At 48.5% G+C, this 14003-nt stretch overlaps 1 protein-coding gene across 10 annotated transcripts in view; it reads left to right on the top strand.

Annotated features, from left to right (window-relative positions):
* Positions 1-14003, top strand: part of LOC138764413 (platelet endothelial aggregation receptor 1-like) — a 67490-nt gene that overhangs the window by 13392 nt on the left and 40095 nt on the right. For 4 of the 10 annotated variants that reach the window (XM_069940300.1, XM_069940292.1, XM_069940291.1 and 1 more), the window contains 4 exons: positions 2367-2472; positions 4189-4326; positions 10837-10938; positions 12724-12825. In XM_069940300.1, the coding sequence (XP_069796401.1) occupies positions 4262-4326; positions 10837-10938; positions 12724-12825 (269 nt within the window). In that variant the 5' untranslated portion in view covers positions 2367-2472; positions 4189-4261. Of the gene's footprint in view, positions 1-2366; positions 2473-4188; positions 4327-10798; positions 10939-12723; positions 12826-14003 lie in introns of all 10 variants that reach the window. The other 6 variants (XM_069940293.1, XM_069940296.1, XM_069940295.1 and 3 more) reach the window with 6 other exon arrangements.

The following is a 14003-nucleotide window of genomic DNA, read 5'->3' as shown; positions in this document are numbered from 1 at the left end:
TACATCACGCAGGAAATGGCTGCTCCAAGTGTAAGACCCCAAGATGTTTCCGATCTCCCTACCTCCCCCCCTTGTCCTGTCAAAGAATCGCTGAGGGTCTCAACTCCTGGAGCTTCAACACCTGTAAACCCCACTCCCCTGATTTTGTGTGTGTGTGTGTGTGTGTGTGTGTGTGTGTGTGTGTGTGTGTGTGTGTGTGTGTGTGTGTGTGTGTGTGTGTGTGTGTGTGTGTGTGTGTGTGTGTGTGTGTGTGTGTGTGTGTGTGTGTGTGTGTTTGTTTGTTTAACCCTGTATCCACCTTCTGTGTGTGTCCCAGTGTGGAATTGAACTTTCCTAGGATGACACTCCTGGGGTGCCTCTGAGGGATGCCACACTGCCAGGGCTTCTGAGGTGGGTAAGATTCTGGGGTGGACACAAGGTCTGGTGCATGCTTTGCCAACACCACTGTCAATCGTCGTTGTCATCTGTGGGTCACACCTCCCCCACTGCTCCTTTCCCCACCCCCACTGCGTCTTCTCTCTCCATTGCTCCTTAAACCCCTGTGGAAACAGCCCCTTTGGCATGTTCATGCTGGCCAAATTGTCTACCTGCGTCAGTCTTACTTGCCTGTGTTTGACCCTTATGTCTCCGAACTTTCCCCATCCATTGACCTGTCCAAGTGTTCTTTACACCATCCATTCTCAACTTTTCTTTTTGGCTATGGCCTCCTTAGAACTCTGCTCAAAGTTTATGGTGAAGCAGTTAAGTTTTGGTACTTCTCTCCAACTGACTACATAAAAAACATTAAAAAATATTTGTTACTTGAGGTGAAAAAACAAGGTGATCTAAGGTGCTGGATTTAGGCTCCAGTCTCCAGGGAAGCGTAGGTTGAAATCCCATCACTGCCAAGGTTGACATGGTTAGCACAACGCTATTACAGCGCCAGCAACTGGAACCAGGGTTCGAATTCCACTCTGTAAGAAACTTGAACATTCTCCCCGTGTCTGTGTGGATTTCCTCTGGGGACTCCGGTTTCTTCCCACCCTCCAAAACACACTGGGGGTTGTAGGTCAATTGAGGTGTAATTGGACCAAAAGGACCTTCTACTGTGCTGTCGGTCGAAATTTAAAAGACTTACTGAGTGCAACCACTGCGGATCATGATTTCAGAACAGAAAGACAAATAGGAAATCATTCTTCTTGAACATTCAAACCCTAGCAGCAAAAGTCCTTCCCTTTTCCAAAAAATGTTTGACCTATTCAGTTTCCATACACCTTGGGAACCCCAACTTATTTAAGAATTTCAGGCCATGGCTGCCCTTAAATGTGCTGTGGCCCCCAGGTTGGGGGTGCCATATGCCCCCTGTTGAGAATGGCTGCTTTAAACGGTGTAATTGTCCCTTCCACGGGCAGCTCGTTTCTCTATGTGAAGTTGCCCCTCCGGTCTCCTTTAAATTTTTCCCCCCTCTCTCGACAAAACAATGCCTCTATAAAACCATACCCTTGGGAAACACTGTGACCATTCACCATACCCAAGTCCCTCACGATTTTGAATCCTGCGCTGTCTGTAAGGAATTTGTACATTCTCCCTATGTCTACATGGGTTTTCCCCAGGGACTCCTGTTCAAAACGTATTGGGGGTGCTGGTTAATTGAGTGTAAATTGGGCAGCAAGGACTCATGAGCCAAGTGGCCTATTACCGTGCTGTATGTCTACATTTAAAAAAAATTAAATGATTTTATAATCCTCCAAGATCCTCCCTCAGCCTCCTACGTTCGAGGAGAAAACTCCCAGCCTCTCCAACCTCTCTTCATAATTCTAGCCCTTCAGCTTTGATGAATCTTTTGAAGATTCAAGATTCAATTTATTGTCATGTAATAAAGGCAGTGCAATATGGCATGGAATTTGTTTCATTGATTCGTTGTTGGCAGAAATTGCCTGAAGCGCCTCTTACAGTCAGGGAAAGATAAAGAAATGAGGGTCCCCGCAGAGTCGCCCACATATATCCATGGATTTGCCTCCAGTGCTTCTGCAGGCACACAGAGTCCAGTCCAAATCATCATCAACCCAGGCTCCAGATCCAAACCTCCAACATGATCATGAAGACTTCAGTGCTCTTGGCACCCTCTCACACGCCAGTTTCAATTCCTGGTATCTTTTCAGCTAGTCTCCAGCAGTCCACAGAATCCCCCGACTGCAGTCACCAGCAATCCTTGCCTCAAGTCGTCATCAACAGATGTGTGTTTCTTCAACCACAGAACCCCTTCTCTGGTCTGCTGCCATGGTCATCGTCCTGTGAGTCGACTCCTCTGCTTCCAAATGGAGGATGTCTCCCCATTATCTGGTGCCCTGCTTTTCTGCCATAAATCTTTTCTGCTCCCATTCCAGATCAGTGACAGCAGGGAGACCACAACCACACATAATACTCCAAGTACAGTCTCAGCAACTTCTTGTGCAGTTGTAAAGGGATGTCCTCAGTGCCCAACCAATGAAGGTAAGCGCGGCCAAAGATCCGCTTTGCCCCACCCTGTCTACCTGTGTCACCACTTCAGGGGTCAACGTCTCTGTACCCCTGGGTCTCTGTTCTACAAGTCTCTCCAGGGTCCCACCATTCACACGGAGGATGATGGGTGTGTGGTACGAGCTGGCAGAGGAAGGGGTAGAGGCGGGGACAATTACACCATTTAAAAGACATTTGGATATGTACAAGGAGGAAAAAAGTTGAGGGGGTTGTGGGCCAAATGGGACCAGCTCAGTAGAGAACTGTGTGAGCAGGGACGAATTGGGGTGAAGAGCCTGTTTCCCTGGTGTAGAACTTTATGACAGAGGGGGCTGTGTCCAGGACAACAAGGTAAAAATACATAGAAATGCTGGAGGGCCTGAGCTCTTTATCAATGTATAAGCAAAGAACAGGAAGACGTCAGAATAAAGACAGGGCTGGATGGGGGAAGAGTCCAGACCGACAAAAATGTTAATTGGATATGATAAGAGGAAAGATGAGAAATCAATTTGGCTCTGTGCAAAGACACAGAGGGAAAAGGGAAAGAGAGAGAGAGAGAGAGAGAGAGAGAGAGAGAGAGAGAGAGAGGGGGGGAGGGGGAACTAGAACTGGAGAATGAGAGCAAGGGAAGAAGAAGGGAGTGGGGGTGGTGGTATTTAAAGGAAGCCAGAGAAGTTGATGTTAATGTCATCTGGCTTCCCAGATGGAAGATGAGGTGTTGTTCCTTTAGTTAGTGGTGGTCTCAGTCTGGCAGAGCTTGAGACCACGGACAGACCTGTCAACAAGGGAATGGGACAGGGAATTGAAATGAGTGGCCACTAGGAGATCCACCTGATTGCGGCGGACAGAACCGAGATACTCAACAATCACAGCGTTTTCAGACTTCTGTGTTTCACCCCAGCACAATAAGGTCCAAGATTGGAGGGGATCAGTAGCCATCCTGTTGACAGGAAGCTTGAGAGTTAATGAGGTTAACAGAAATGCAAAGGGAAACAGGAACAGTGCTTGGATCATCCAAGCACTTGGGAGCAGTTAAATTTGGAGGAGAGAGGAAGACATGACTTTTGAAGCAAACTTGACAGAGAAAGGAGCGATAAAATATGAAAGGCAAGAATAAAAGTGTATAAGATTGAGTGGTTTATCATATATACTCATGTAAAAGTCAATCCCGTGTAATAGTTGAACCCTCCTCCCTCAATTTATGGCTCCAAATTCGAGGGTTTTCCTATGACCCGTGTAAAAGTCAACCCCCTATTTTTGGCCCCGCCCGCCCATCTGAGCTCCCGACGCCCCAACCGTAGACTCTACACCCTGTCTGCCCACCCACCAGAGTTTCTGATGCCCTGGCCACAGACTCCTAAGCCCTGACCACCCACCCATCAGAGCTCCCAACACCCCGAAACCAGACTTACCACCCAGTTCCAGCCATCGAGTTCTCGAATCCTTGAATGACCCAGGTACCTACCTCAGTATGACCTGTATAAAATTCTGCCCCCCCACAAAATTCGTCCAAAAAAATATTATATGAATGTATACAGTATACAGGGTGGACAGCCAGCACCTTTTACCTGGGCGACTATAGCAAATAGCAGAGGACATCTATAATTTTTTTAATTTTTAGACAAACAGAACAGTAACAGACCCTTTTGGCCCAGGATTCCATGCTGCCCAAAATAGAGCTAATTAACTGATAACACTGTACTTTTGTAGGGTGGGAGGAAACCGGAGCATCTGGAGGAAACCCACACAGACTCATGTAGAACATACAAACTCCTTACAGAGAATGCTGGATTTGAACCCAGGTCGCTGGTGCCATAACAGCGTTGCACTAACCGTGCCGCCCTTAAGGTGAGGGAAAGAAAGCTTAGGGAAGACGTATTTTATTCAGAGAGTGGTGGGTGCCTCGAATGCCTGGGGTGATGGTGGAGGCTGATACAATAGGGGCATTCAAAAGACTCAAATGGACATATTAATGCAAGAAAAATGATGGGCTATGGGGGTGAGGTAGGGAACAGTTAGAATGTTGCACCGTTTTATATGTATCAGCAGAGGATTGTGAGCCAAAGGGCCTGTACTGTGCTTTATTCACTGTTCTATGAGCTCTATGGGGGAGAGGGAACAGATCAGGATGGAAGGAAATGGCATGGTGAGGGGAGGTCCAGGGTTTTGGCTAGGGATCTGTTCACTGATAGCTCTGGCTCTGCTCAGACCCTGGAACTGTGAACCAAGAGCTCTGGGAATGGTGTCCTGGAAATGTGCTACACTGCACCATCCTGTTAACTCCAGGCCTGTCCACCCCCTTCATTAGGAGGACTTGATGGACCGAGCAGTCTTTTCTCCTGCTATAAAGGTCAACATGCTGTTGGCTTTTGTCACCACCTGCTGTTCCTGCAATTCCAGCCTTCAGTGATTGTAGGAAAGCATCCACTCTGCTGTAAGAAAGATGTCGTCTACCGGAAGAGACCATAGGAGTAGAAGTAGGCCCTTCAGCCCATCAAGTGCACAGAGGAGATCAACGAGAATGTGGCCAGAACTCGGAGGCCTGAGCTACAGGTAGAGGTTGAACAGGCAGGGACTTTATTGCTTGGAGTGCAGGAGGACATGGGATGATTTCATAGAGGTGCACAAAATGATGAGAGGAATAGATCGGGTGAGCATAGAATCTTTTGCCTGGAGAAGAGGAATTGGTAACCAAAGGACAGAGGCGAGGTGGAAGAGTTGTAACAGGAACCTGAAGAGTAACTATTTTAACACAGAGGGAGTTGAGTGCAGAGGAAGTGGTTGAAACAGGTCCCATTGCGATGTTTTAAGAAATATTTGGATGGATGCATGGATAAGATGGGTTAAGAGAGATTTGGGGCCAAATGCGGGCAGGTGGGACAAGCGTGGGTGGGACATTTTGGTTGGTGTGGGAAAGTTGGACTCCCAGGTCTCATTTTTACCTCCCTTTTCATAATTTCTCACCATTCAGATAATCTACCTACTGCCGCTGGCTGTGAGGAGATTGTACGTATATTCATCCCCATGGGTTTCCTCCGGGTACTCCAGTTGGTTCCCCCATTCCAAAGGTTAATTGGTCACATGGGTGCATGTGGGCAGTGCAGGCTCCTGATCCAGAAGAATCTCTAAATTAAATTCCTGTTATGGCCACCAAAGCAGTTAACCTCACATTGATCTACATTAGACTGCATCTGCCATGCATTTGCCCACCCTCTCATCTGTCCAAGTCACCCTGGAGTTTCTTGGAATCTTCCTCACATCTCACACTTCCATCCCGCTTCATGTCCTCTGCATACTAAAGAGGTATTACATTGCCTTGTCCAAATCATCAACAGATTCTAATTATTCAAAAGACAGGCACATGGATGTTAAGAAAACTAGAGGGATTTGGGCTGCGAGGGAGTTAAGGCTCAGATTGTTGTGGAGCAGGTTTACATAGATCAGCACAACATTGTGGGCTGAAGGGCTTGCACTGTTCTGTAATGTTCTATGTGCTAAATGGCTGGGCTCCCAGCACTGATCCTTGAATTGCCCACTCGGAAATGCCTGCCCACCTAAAACAGGCACATTTACTGGTGCCTCCACCTCTCGAGATCCCAGCTCAGAGGCTGTATCAGTTTTTACTAGGGGTTAACTGGTGTGGCTCCAGGAACCAGGAACTGTGAATTCAAACCCTGCCAAGGGAGTTGGAGAATTTGAGTACAAGTTTGCGAAATAATTGAAATAAAAATCTGATTTCAATTAAAGTTAAGCTGCCAAAATATACTGCAGCCTGGTTTCTCATGGAATGCTGGAGAAGGAGTGATGACCTCCCTCCACCCCACCCCCCCCCCCTTCTGAGGCTTTTGCCAGACACAAGAATTCAGGATCTCCACAAACCATCCTCTCTTGATTGGTGTCGTGATCCTCATCGGTTCCTCTGCACTACTCAAGAACTAAGCTTTAAATGCTGGTAAGAACCGCAGGTGGTTTGCCACACGGGTGACAAACTGAGGGGGAGAGAGAGTCAAGGGTGGTGTGAAATGACTGCCTTCAGGCCACAGTTCTTGCTGGTCGCCTTGAAACTTGCAGTCCCAACTGGTCTACATGATGAGTGTTAGTAATATGCAGAGGAATGGCATTGGGATTTAATACAGGGATGTGAAGTGATGTGGTTTGTACCCCTTTATCAGATCATCCTCCGTCCTGCTGGGCTCCAAGGAACATTTAGCGTAGCGGTTAGCGTAACGCTGTGACACATCGGGATTCAAATCCCACGCTGTCTGTAAGGAGTCTGTACGTCCTGTCCTTGCCGCGTGGGTTTTCCCTGGGGGCCACAGTTTCCTGCCACCGTTCAAAATGTACTGGGGGCTGTAGGTCAATTGTACTGTATGTCTAAATTTTTTAAAATTTAGAATAAAGCACCAGCCTGTCCAACCTCTCCCTTATCAGGATGTTGACTGGATTGGAAAATATGTCATATGAAGCAAGGTTAATAGAGCTGGGACTTTTCTCGGACCATGGTGAGGTGAGAGGTGTGGGTGCAAGTATGGCACAAGGGAGCGATGAAGGATGAGAGGTGATTTAACAGAGGTCTATGAGATTAGGAGGGGCATAGATGGGATGGACAGCAGGAACCTTTTTTCTGGGGCGACAGTAGCATATATCAGAGGACATCTGTTTAAGGTAAGTAGAAGAAAGTTCAGGGGGGATGTCACAAGGAAGTATTTTATGCAGAAGTAAAACATGAAAGTCTATAGACACTGTGGTTGAAGTCAAAACACAACGCTGGAGAAACTCAGCAAGTCAAACTGTAATCTTTATGTAGTAGAGGTAAAGATACATTACTGATGTTTCAGGCTTGAGCCCTTCATCAAGATGTCGGCAGGCTTCTGAACAAAAAGGGAAGGGGGAGGGGTGGAGGGAGGAGCAAGGTCCCAAAAGCAGGACATAATAGGTGGAAAAGAGAGGGAGGGCACAGTAGCAAGTGGGGGGAGGAGAAATGGCTAGGGAAGGGGTGGAGAGCTGAGGGAAAGAAGATGGGAAGGGAAGAAAGATGGGAAGGGAAGAGCAGGAGAATGGAGAGATAATCTGAAACATCTGCCTTTTTCCACAAATGTGGCTTCCCCTCCACCACCATCAACTCCACCATCCACATCTCTTCCATTTCCCGCTCATCATCCCTGACACCCTCCTCCTCAGATACAACAATAAAGGATTTCCCCTTGGTAGCGCGATCAATAACCACTCACGGACACAAAGTAAGGGTCAAAGGCTTCATTGATCTAAAGATCCAAGCATGCCTCAGCCTGCTGCTGGCTCAAGTCCAAGGGCAGGTATGAGGGAGGAGACTAGGGCTCTCGGCCTTCATTAGGGATCTTAAGGGGAGGGGCTTCCGGTTCAGCAGGCGGGCCAGCCTGCCCTGCTCAGTGGGGAACGTCCCCGCAATACCATGTTCCACAACACCCTTGTCCTTACCTACCACCCCATCAGCCTCCACATCCAACACATTATCCTCTAGAACACACATGTCAAACTCTGGCCCGCGGGCATAATTATATTTGGCCCGCAAGATCATTTCAAAAATGTATTAGAGGTGGCCCACCCTGCAGCGAGAGCCGATGCTGTTTTTTGGTAATGTCACCCCCACCATCCTCCCCCTTCATTGCACATCCTTCCCCACCCCTGTAAGGTAAAACATCATGAGATGGGAATGTGTAAGGAGTTACCCTGTGCAGGGCTGTAACAAGAAGGGGAGGTGTCCTTGTACTCCTGTTAGGTAAAACATCATGAGATGGGAATGTGTAAGGAGTTACCCTGTACAGGGCTGTAACAAGATGTGAATGCATCCTTGTACTTACAAGATAAGAGAGACATTGATGGATTGAGAGGCAGGAAGCTAGCAGGGAAAGGATAGCAACAGTTTTAGTCATTGGACAAGTAATGATATGATGATGTTCTAAGCATGTATCCAAGGGTATAAAAAATCACCATTTTGCTGATAACGGCAGAATGCATTCTCCGACTAACATTGTTAGTCGCAAGTGTTACAATCCGGTAATAAAGAACAAAGAACCCTGATTTTGACGCAGTCTGGTGTTTGTCTCACTCATTCATGAACAAAGCAGACCTAACACCCCCTAACTATCCCCTCCCCCCTAAAACCACCCCGCTTAAAAGATGGCCAGAATATTCTCAAAAAGGAATCCAGAATGGTAAAGTTCCACAAACCTTCTGCTGGGAATCCTAACAACACCCGGGCATCAGATCCACGGGACGTGGAGGGTGCAAGAGTGTTGCAGGTTGACCGTGCAAACTTTGAGAACGGGGAAAACAAAATTGTAACATGAGAAGTCTGTCGATGTCATCAGCCGACAAGCCAGTTGGAAGGCTCCCCGCACAACCAGTCACTTCTCCCACCTGTCGAGCGATGCGGTGGATTGGCGAGCGCCTGTGATTTCCTGTCGGCGCGACAGACATAGCAAGCTGTGCACGGCCCCCGCTGTTCCGCAAAGGACTGATCGGCAGCGCGCTGGGCCTGAGTGGGTGGGTAAGCAGGGGTGGGCAGAGGGTGTAGGTGAGGAGTACTGGGCAGGGGAAGTTATGGTGGTGCGAGGGGCAGTTAGAGGGAGGGATGAGTAGAAGGAGGGGTGGATAGGGAAGAGGTAAAAGGGGAGGGGCAGGGCGAGTAGGGGAGGGGTGATTAGAGGGTGAGAGACGGGTAGAGGGAGGAACAGGTTGAGGGGAGAGGCAGTAGAGGGCATGTATAGGATGGGGTGGGTAGAGGCAGAGCGAGTGGAGTGAGGGGTGAGTAGAGGTTGGGTAAAGGACTGGTCAGGTAGAGGGATGGTGGGTCGAGGGTGAATAGAGGCCTAGAGCCTGAGGAGTGAGCAGGAAATGCTGAGTCCTGATGCAGGCCAAAATGGACACAGCCTGTGAATGCTGACTACATCTCCACAAGGACCAAATATGTTTCCCTCAGGTCAAGCAAAGGGTGAACTTGATCTACCTACTCCTGACCTGTAACATTATCCTCCTAAAGTTATATCCTAAAGTTTAACATTACATATGTTGAAAGAAGAGAAAACATGCAGATGTTGTTGAAAATTTTCAATAAATATTTAGTTCGGCCCTCGACTTAGTTAAAGTTTTTAATTTTGGCCCTCTGTGAATTTGAGTTTGACACCCCTGCTCTAGAATTTCCACTACCAAACACATCTTCTCCTCTCCTCCCCTCTCTGCCTTTTTCAGGGGCCACTCCCTCTGTGACTCTCTTGTGCACTCATCTCCACCTACCAGTCGTACCCCCGGCACCTTCCCTTGTGCTACACTTGTACCCACACCTCCCACCTCACCATGGTCCGAGGCCCCAGACAGATCTTTCAAGTAAAGCAACACTTCACTTGTGTATCCATAGGATCGATCTACTGCATCCACTGCTCTCTTTGTGGCTTTCTCTACATTGGAGAGATTGGGTGCAGACAAGGAGATCACTTCGCTGAGCACCTTTGCTCTTCTGCATCAGTGACAGGGATCTCCCAATGGCCAACTATTTCAGTTCTGCGCCCCACTCCCATACTCACATTTTGTCCATGGCCTCATGTACTATCCCACCAAGACCACGCGTAGGTTGGAGGATCAAAACCTGATTTTCCAACTGGGCACTCTCCAGTCAGATGGCATTAACATGGACTTCTCTGCTTTTTGCTAACCTGGTCTCCTTTCTCCCTCCCTTCCCTTCCCCCTCTTCTTTCCCTCTGCTTTCCACTCCCTTTCCTCTCCATTCACAGAGCCATCCCTCCTTATCCACTTTTGCTGTGTCCTCCCTTCCTTATCCAACTTCTGCCTGAGGGACTGTGCCCCCTCCCCCTTATCTTTTTGTTCTGATGCCTGCCAACATTTTTTCATATCCTGATGAAGGGCTCAAGCCCAAAATGTTGGTTATGTATCTTTATCTTTGCTATATAGAGGATACTGTTTGACCTGCTGAGTTTCTCTAGCGTTATGTTTTTTAATTTTTAATTTTTAATCTTATGCAGGATGCTGGATGTCTGGAATGCATTGCCAGGGATGGTGGTGGAGGCTGGTACAATAGGGACAGTCAAAGACTTCTTAGGCACATGGATATAATAAGAATGTTACAGGGTCAGATTGGAGGAGCTGGGATTATAGGGTCAGACTGGGGTCACAGGGTCAGACTCAAGGAGCTGGGATTACAGGGACAAACTGGGGTTTCAGGGTCAGACTCAAGGAGCTGGGATTACAGGGTCAGACACACAAAAGAAACACCCACAGACTCACATGTGATGCTGAGGAATTGACAGAATTCTTGGTTTTCCAGTGTTCTACTCCACTTCCGATTGTTTCTGTTGGCTGCAGGATGGGGTGGACGGTGCCCTGGATTGTCCTGTGCTGTGGACTGCTCGGGGTATCCCGGCCTTTGAACCTGAATGACCCCAATGTGTGCAGCAGTTGGGAGAGGTGAGTGGACGTGGAGAGGTAAAAGGGGAAGGGGCAAGGGGCCATGTATGGGAGAGGTGTGTGAGCAAGGCAGGCAGGGAAGGAGAGAGGGGTCAAGTATGGATGGGGGCTTAGGAGGAGTGTATGGTGTTTGAGAGCATGGTGGGTGGGGAAGGGAAGAGGGGTCAGGTGTGAGTGGGTGGGGAAGGGGAACTTCACTGGAAATTCTATTGTAATATTCAGAAAAACTCTGATTAAAATAACCTGGAATATGAATGGAATGACACCCAATAATCCGGAACACCAGCCAGCCTAATACCAACAAATTCTGGAGCATGCAAGATGGTCAGATTCCCTGCTGTGGATTCTTTCCCCCCACCCCCACCCCTCAATCACCCCTCTCCAACTTGGTGATTAATGGCCAGGCTGATGGTGCCAACCAGGATTGGAGCCTCAGCCGGAACTTCCCCATGATGTGACTCAGTCAAGTCAAAGTTTATCATCATCTGATGGCACAAGTACAATCTAACGAAAGAACATTCTCCAGTCCTCAGTACAAAACATGCAGACCAACAACCAGACATAATGCTCATTCAGACAGACAAATCATATTCAGGCCAAGTATTCATATATACAAATAAATATAGTTTTGTAAGTATAAGATCCTTGGTAGGTTAGTGTGAGACGTTCCTTTGATCATTCAGCATTCTCACTGCCTGTGGGAAGAAGATGTTCCTCAGCCTGGTGGTCCTGGCTCTGATATTCCTGGGTCTCTCTCCTGACAGGAGCAGCTGAAAGGTGCTCTGTGTGGTGTGGAAGAGGTCCTCAATGATTTTGCGTGCCCTCTTCAGACAATGATCCCAGTGGACCACGTTGATGGAGAGGCGGGGTAGGGAGACCCAAGTGATCCTCTCTGCCACTCCTATGGTCCTGTAGATTTCTTGCCCCCTAACTCCTCCGCCATCGGCCCTCAGATGTGGTGATCACTAGTCAAGATTGGAGGCTTTCCAATGGGTCTGTTGGAATGTTTCTGTGACCTCTCCCCACCCTCCCCCGCCACCACCATCAAGGGCTTTGGAACCGACAGACGATTGCCGGGGGGGGGAACCTTAGATTGCAGTGGTTCTCCACCTTCTTTTCCACTACATCTCACCTGAAGTAATTCCCCCATGGCATAGGAACCCAAATACCCCAATTAACCTGCAACCCCTGGATGATTTGAACGGTGGGAGGAAACTGGAGCACCCGGAGGAAACTCATGCAGACACGGGGAGAACGTGGGTCTCCCTTTCCAGACAGCACCAGATTCAACCCCTGTCCTGATCACCGGTGCTGTAACAGTGTCACGCTAACCGTGCCATCCTAATTTGAAACTTATGTGGGTTTGAACAATAATTATAAAAAGCTGAGGAATGGGTAGAAACAGAAAGAGTAAATTTTAAATTAAATTATAAATTCAGACATACAGCAAAGTTACAGGCCATTTCAGCCCACGATCCGTGCTGCCCAATTTACAGCCCGTGAACCTACACCCTCGGTACGTTTTGGAGGAATCTAGAGTCCCCGGAGAAAACCTTACATAGACACAGGGAGAGCATACAAACTCTTTACAGGCAGCGTGGGATTCAAACCCCAGTCCGGTCATGATTGCAGGCGCTGAAAAGGCATTGCGCTAACTGCTATGCCAACTGTGCTGCCCTGAAAAAAGATAGAAGGAAGGGATGTGGAGGGAATCAGCCTCCCAGGAGGGGTTGTGTGACAGATTGACCTCCAACTGCGCTCTGACGTTCCCCCGTTTTCTCTCAGCTACCAGGTCACCAAGCAGGAGGAGCACTTGGTGCCACATGACGAGGTGTGGGAGGAAGACTGCAATGACCCTAGGACTGACTACCGCTGCATCAGGCACAGGTGAGCAGGCTTCGGCATGGATTCAGGCCCAGTAGTGAGTGTGCGGGCTGAGCTTTACGCCACCCAGGACGTCCCAGAGAATGCTCCTGTTGCCATCAGTCCGCCCCATCCCCCCCCCCCACAGAGAACTCAAGCATCAGTGATAGGTTAGTGTAGGTGGGGCCTTCCCCCCCCCCCCCAACAACCCCGACCTGAGCAAGAATCCCCCTCCTTCCCATTCACCCCCATCTCATCTTGGAGCCGGGACCAACCTATGGGACTACCGCTGTGTTCTCGGAGGAGGGGGGTATGGCGGCGAGGTGTTGGAGAGACTTTCACATAAGAAACAGGAGTAGGAGTTGGCCATCTGGCCCATCGAGCCATTCAATGAGATCATGGCTGATCTGATGATCAGATCATCTCAACTAACGCCTTTTTCCCCCACCCCTTAATTCTCCCACTCTGTTAAAATCTATCCAACCTTGTCTTAAATATATTTACGGAGGGTACCGCCACTGCTTCAACAGGCAGTGAATTTCACAGATTCCCCACCCTCTGGGAAAAGCAGTTCCTCCTATCTCCAACCTAAATCTACAGATCTCCTGGATCTTGAGGCTCTGTACCCTCATTCTGGTCTCCCTCACCAATGATAACAACTTACCTACCTCTATCTTATCTACGCCTTTCATAATTTTACACGTTTCTGTAAGATAATTTCTTCTAAATTACAGCAAATACAGTCCCAGACAATCTCTCCTCATTAGCTAACCCCCCTCATCTGAAATCAACCTGGTGAACCTCCTCTACCCCACCTCCAAAGCCAGTCCATCCTTCCTCAAAAGCCAAACAGTTCCCTCTCCCCCTCCTCCCTCTGCTATTTTTTCTTTCTTTGTTTCTTGCTCTCCATCTCTCTACTCCTTGCACCCCACCCCACCCCATTTCTCTCTTTCCCTCCTGCCTTCTCCTTTTTCTTCTCTTCCTTTCTCTCCAACCCATTCTCTCCCTCCTCTGTCTTCCTCTCTCCATCCTCCATCTCATTCTCTCCTTCCCTCCCTACCTCACACTCATCTCTCCCTTTTCATTTTGTTCTCTCCCCTCCCTCCCTCTCTCATCTCATCCTCTTCCTTATTTTCTTTTTGTCTTGCTTTCTCTCAGTCTCTCTCCCACCCTTACCTCTCTTTCCCACACTCCCTCCCCCT

The sequence above is a fragment of the Narcine bancroftii genome, chromosome 5 (assembly GCF_036971445.1).
Source record: "Narcine bancroftii isolate sNarBan1 chromosome 5, sNarBan1.hap1, whole genome shotgun sequence".
In the NCBI taxonomy this organism is placed as follows: Eukaryota; Metazoa; Chordata; class Chondrichthyes; order Torpediniformes; family Narcinidae; genus Narcine; species Narcine bancroftii.
The sequence above is the reverse complement of the archived record's forward strand: the minus strand, read 5'-3'. Positions and strand labels throughout refer to the sequence as shown.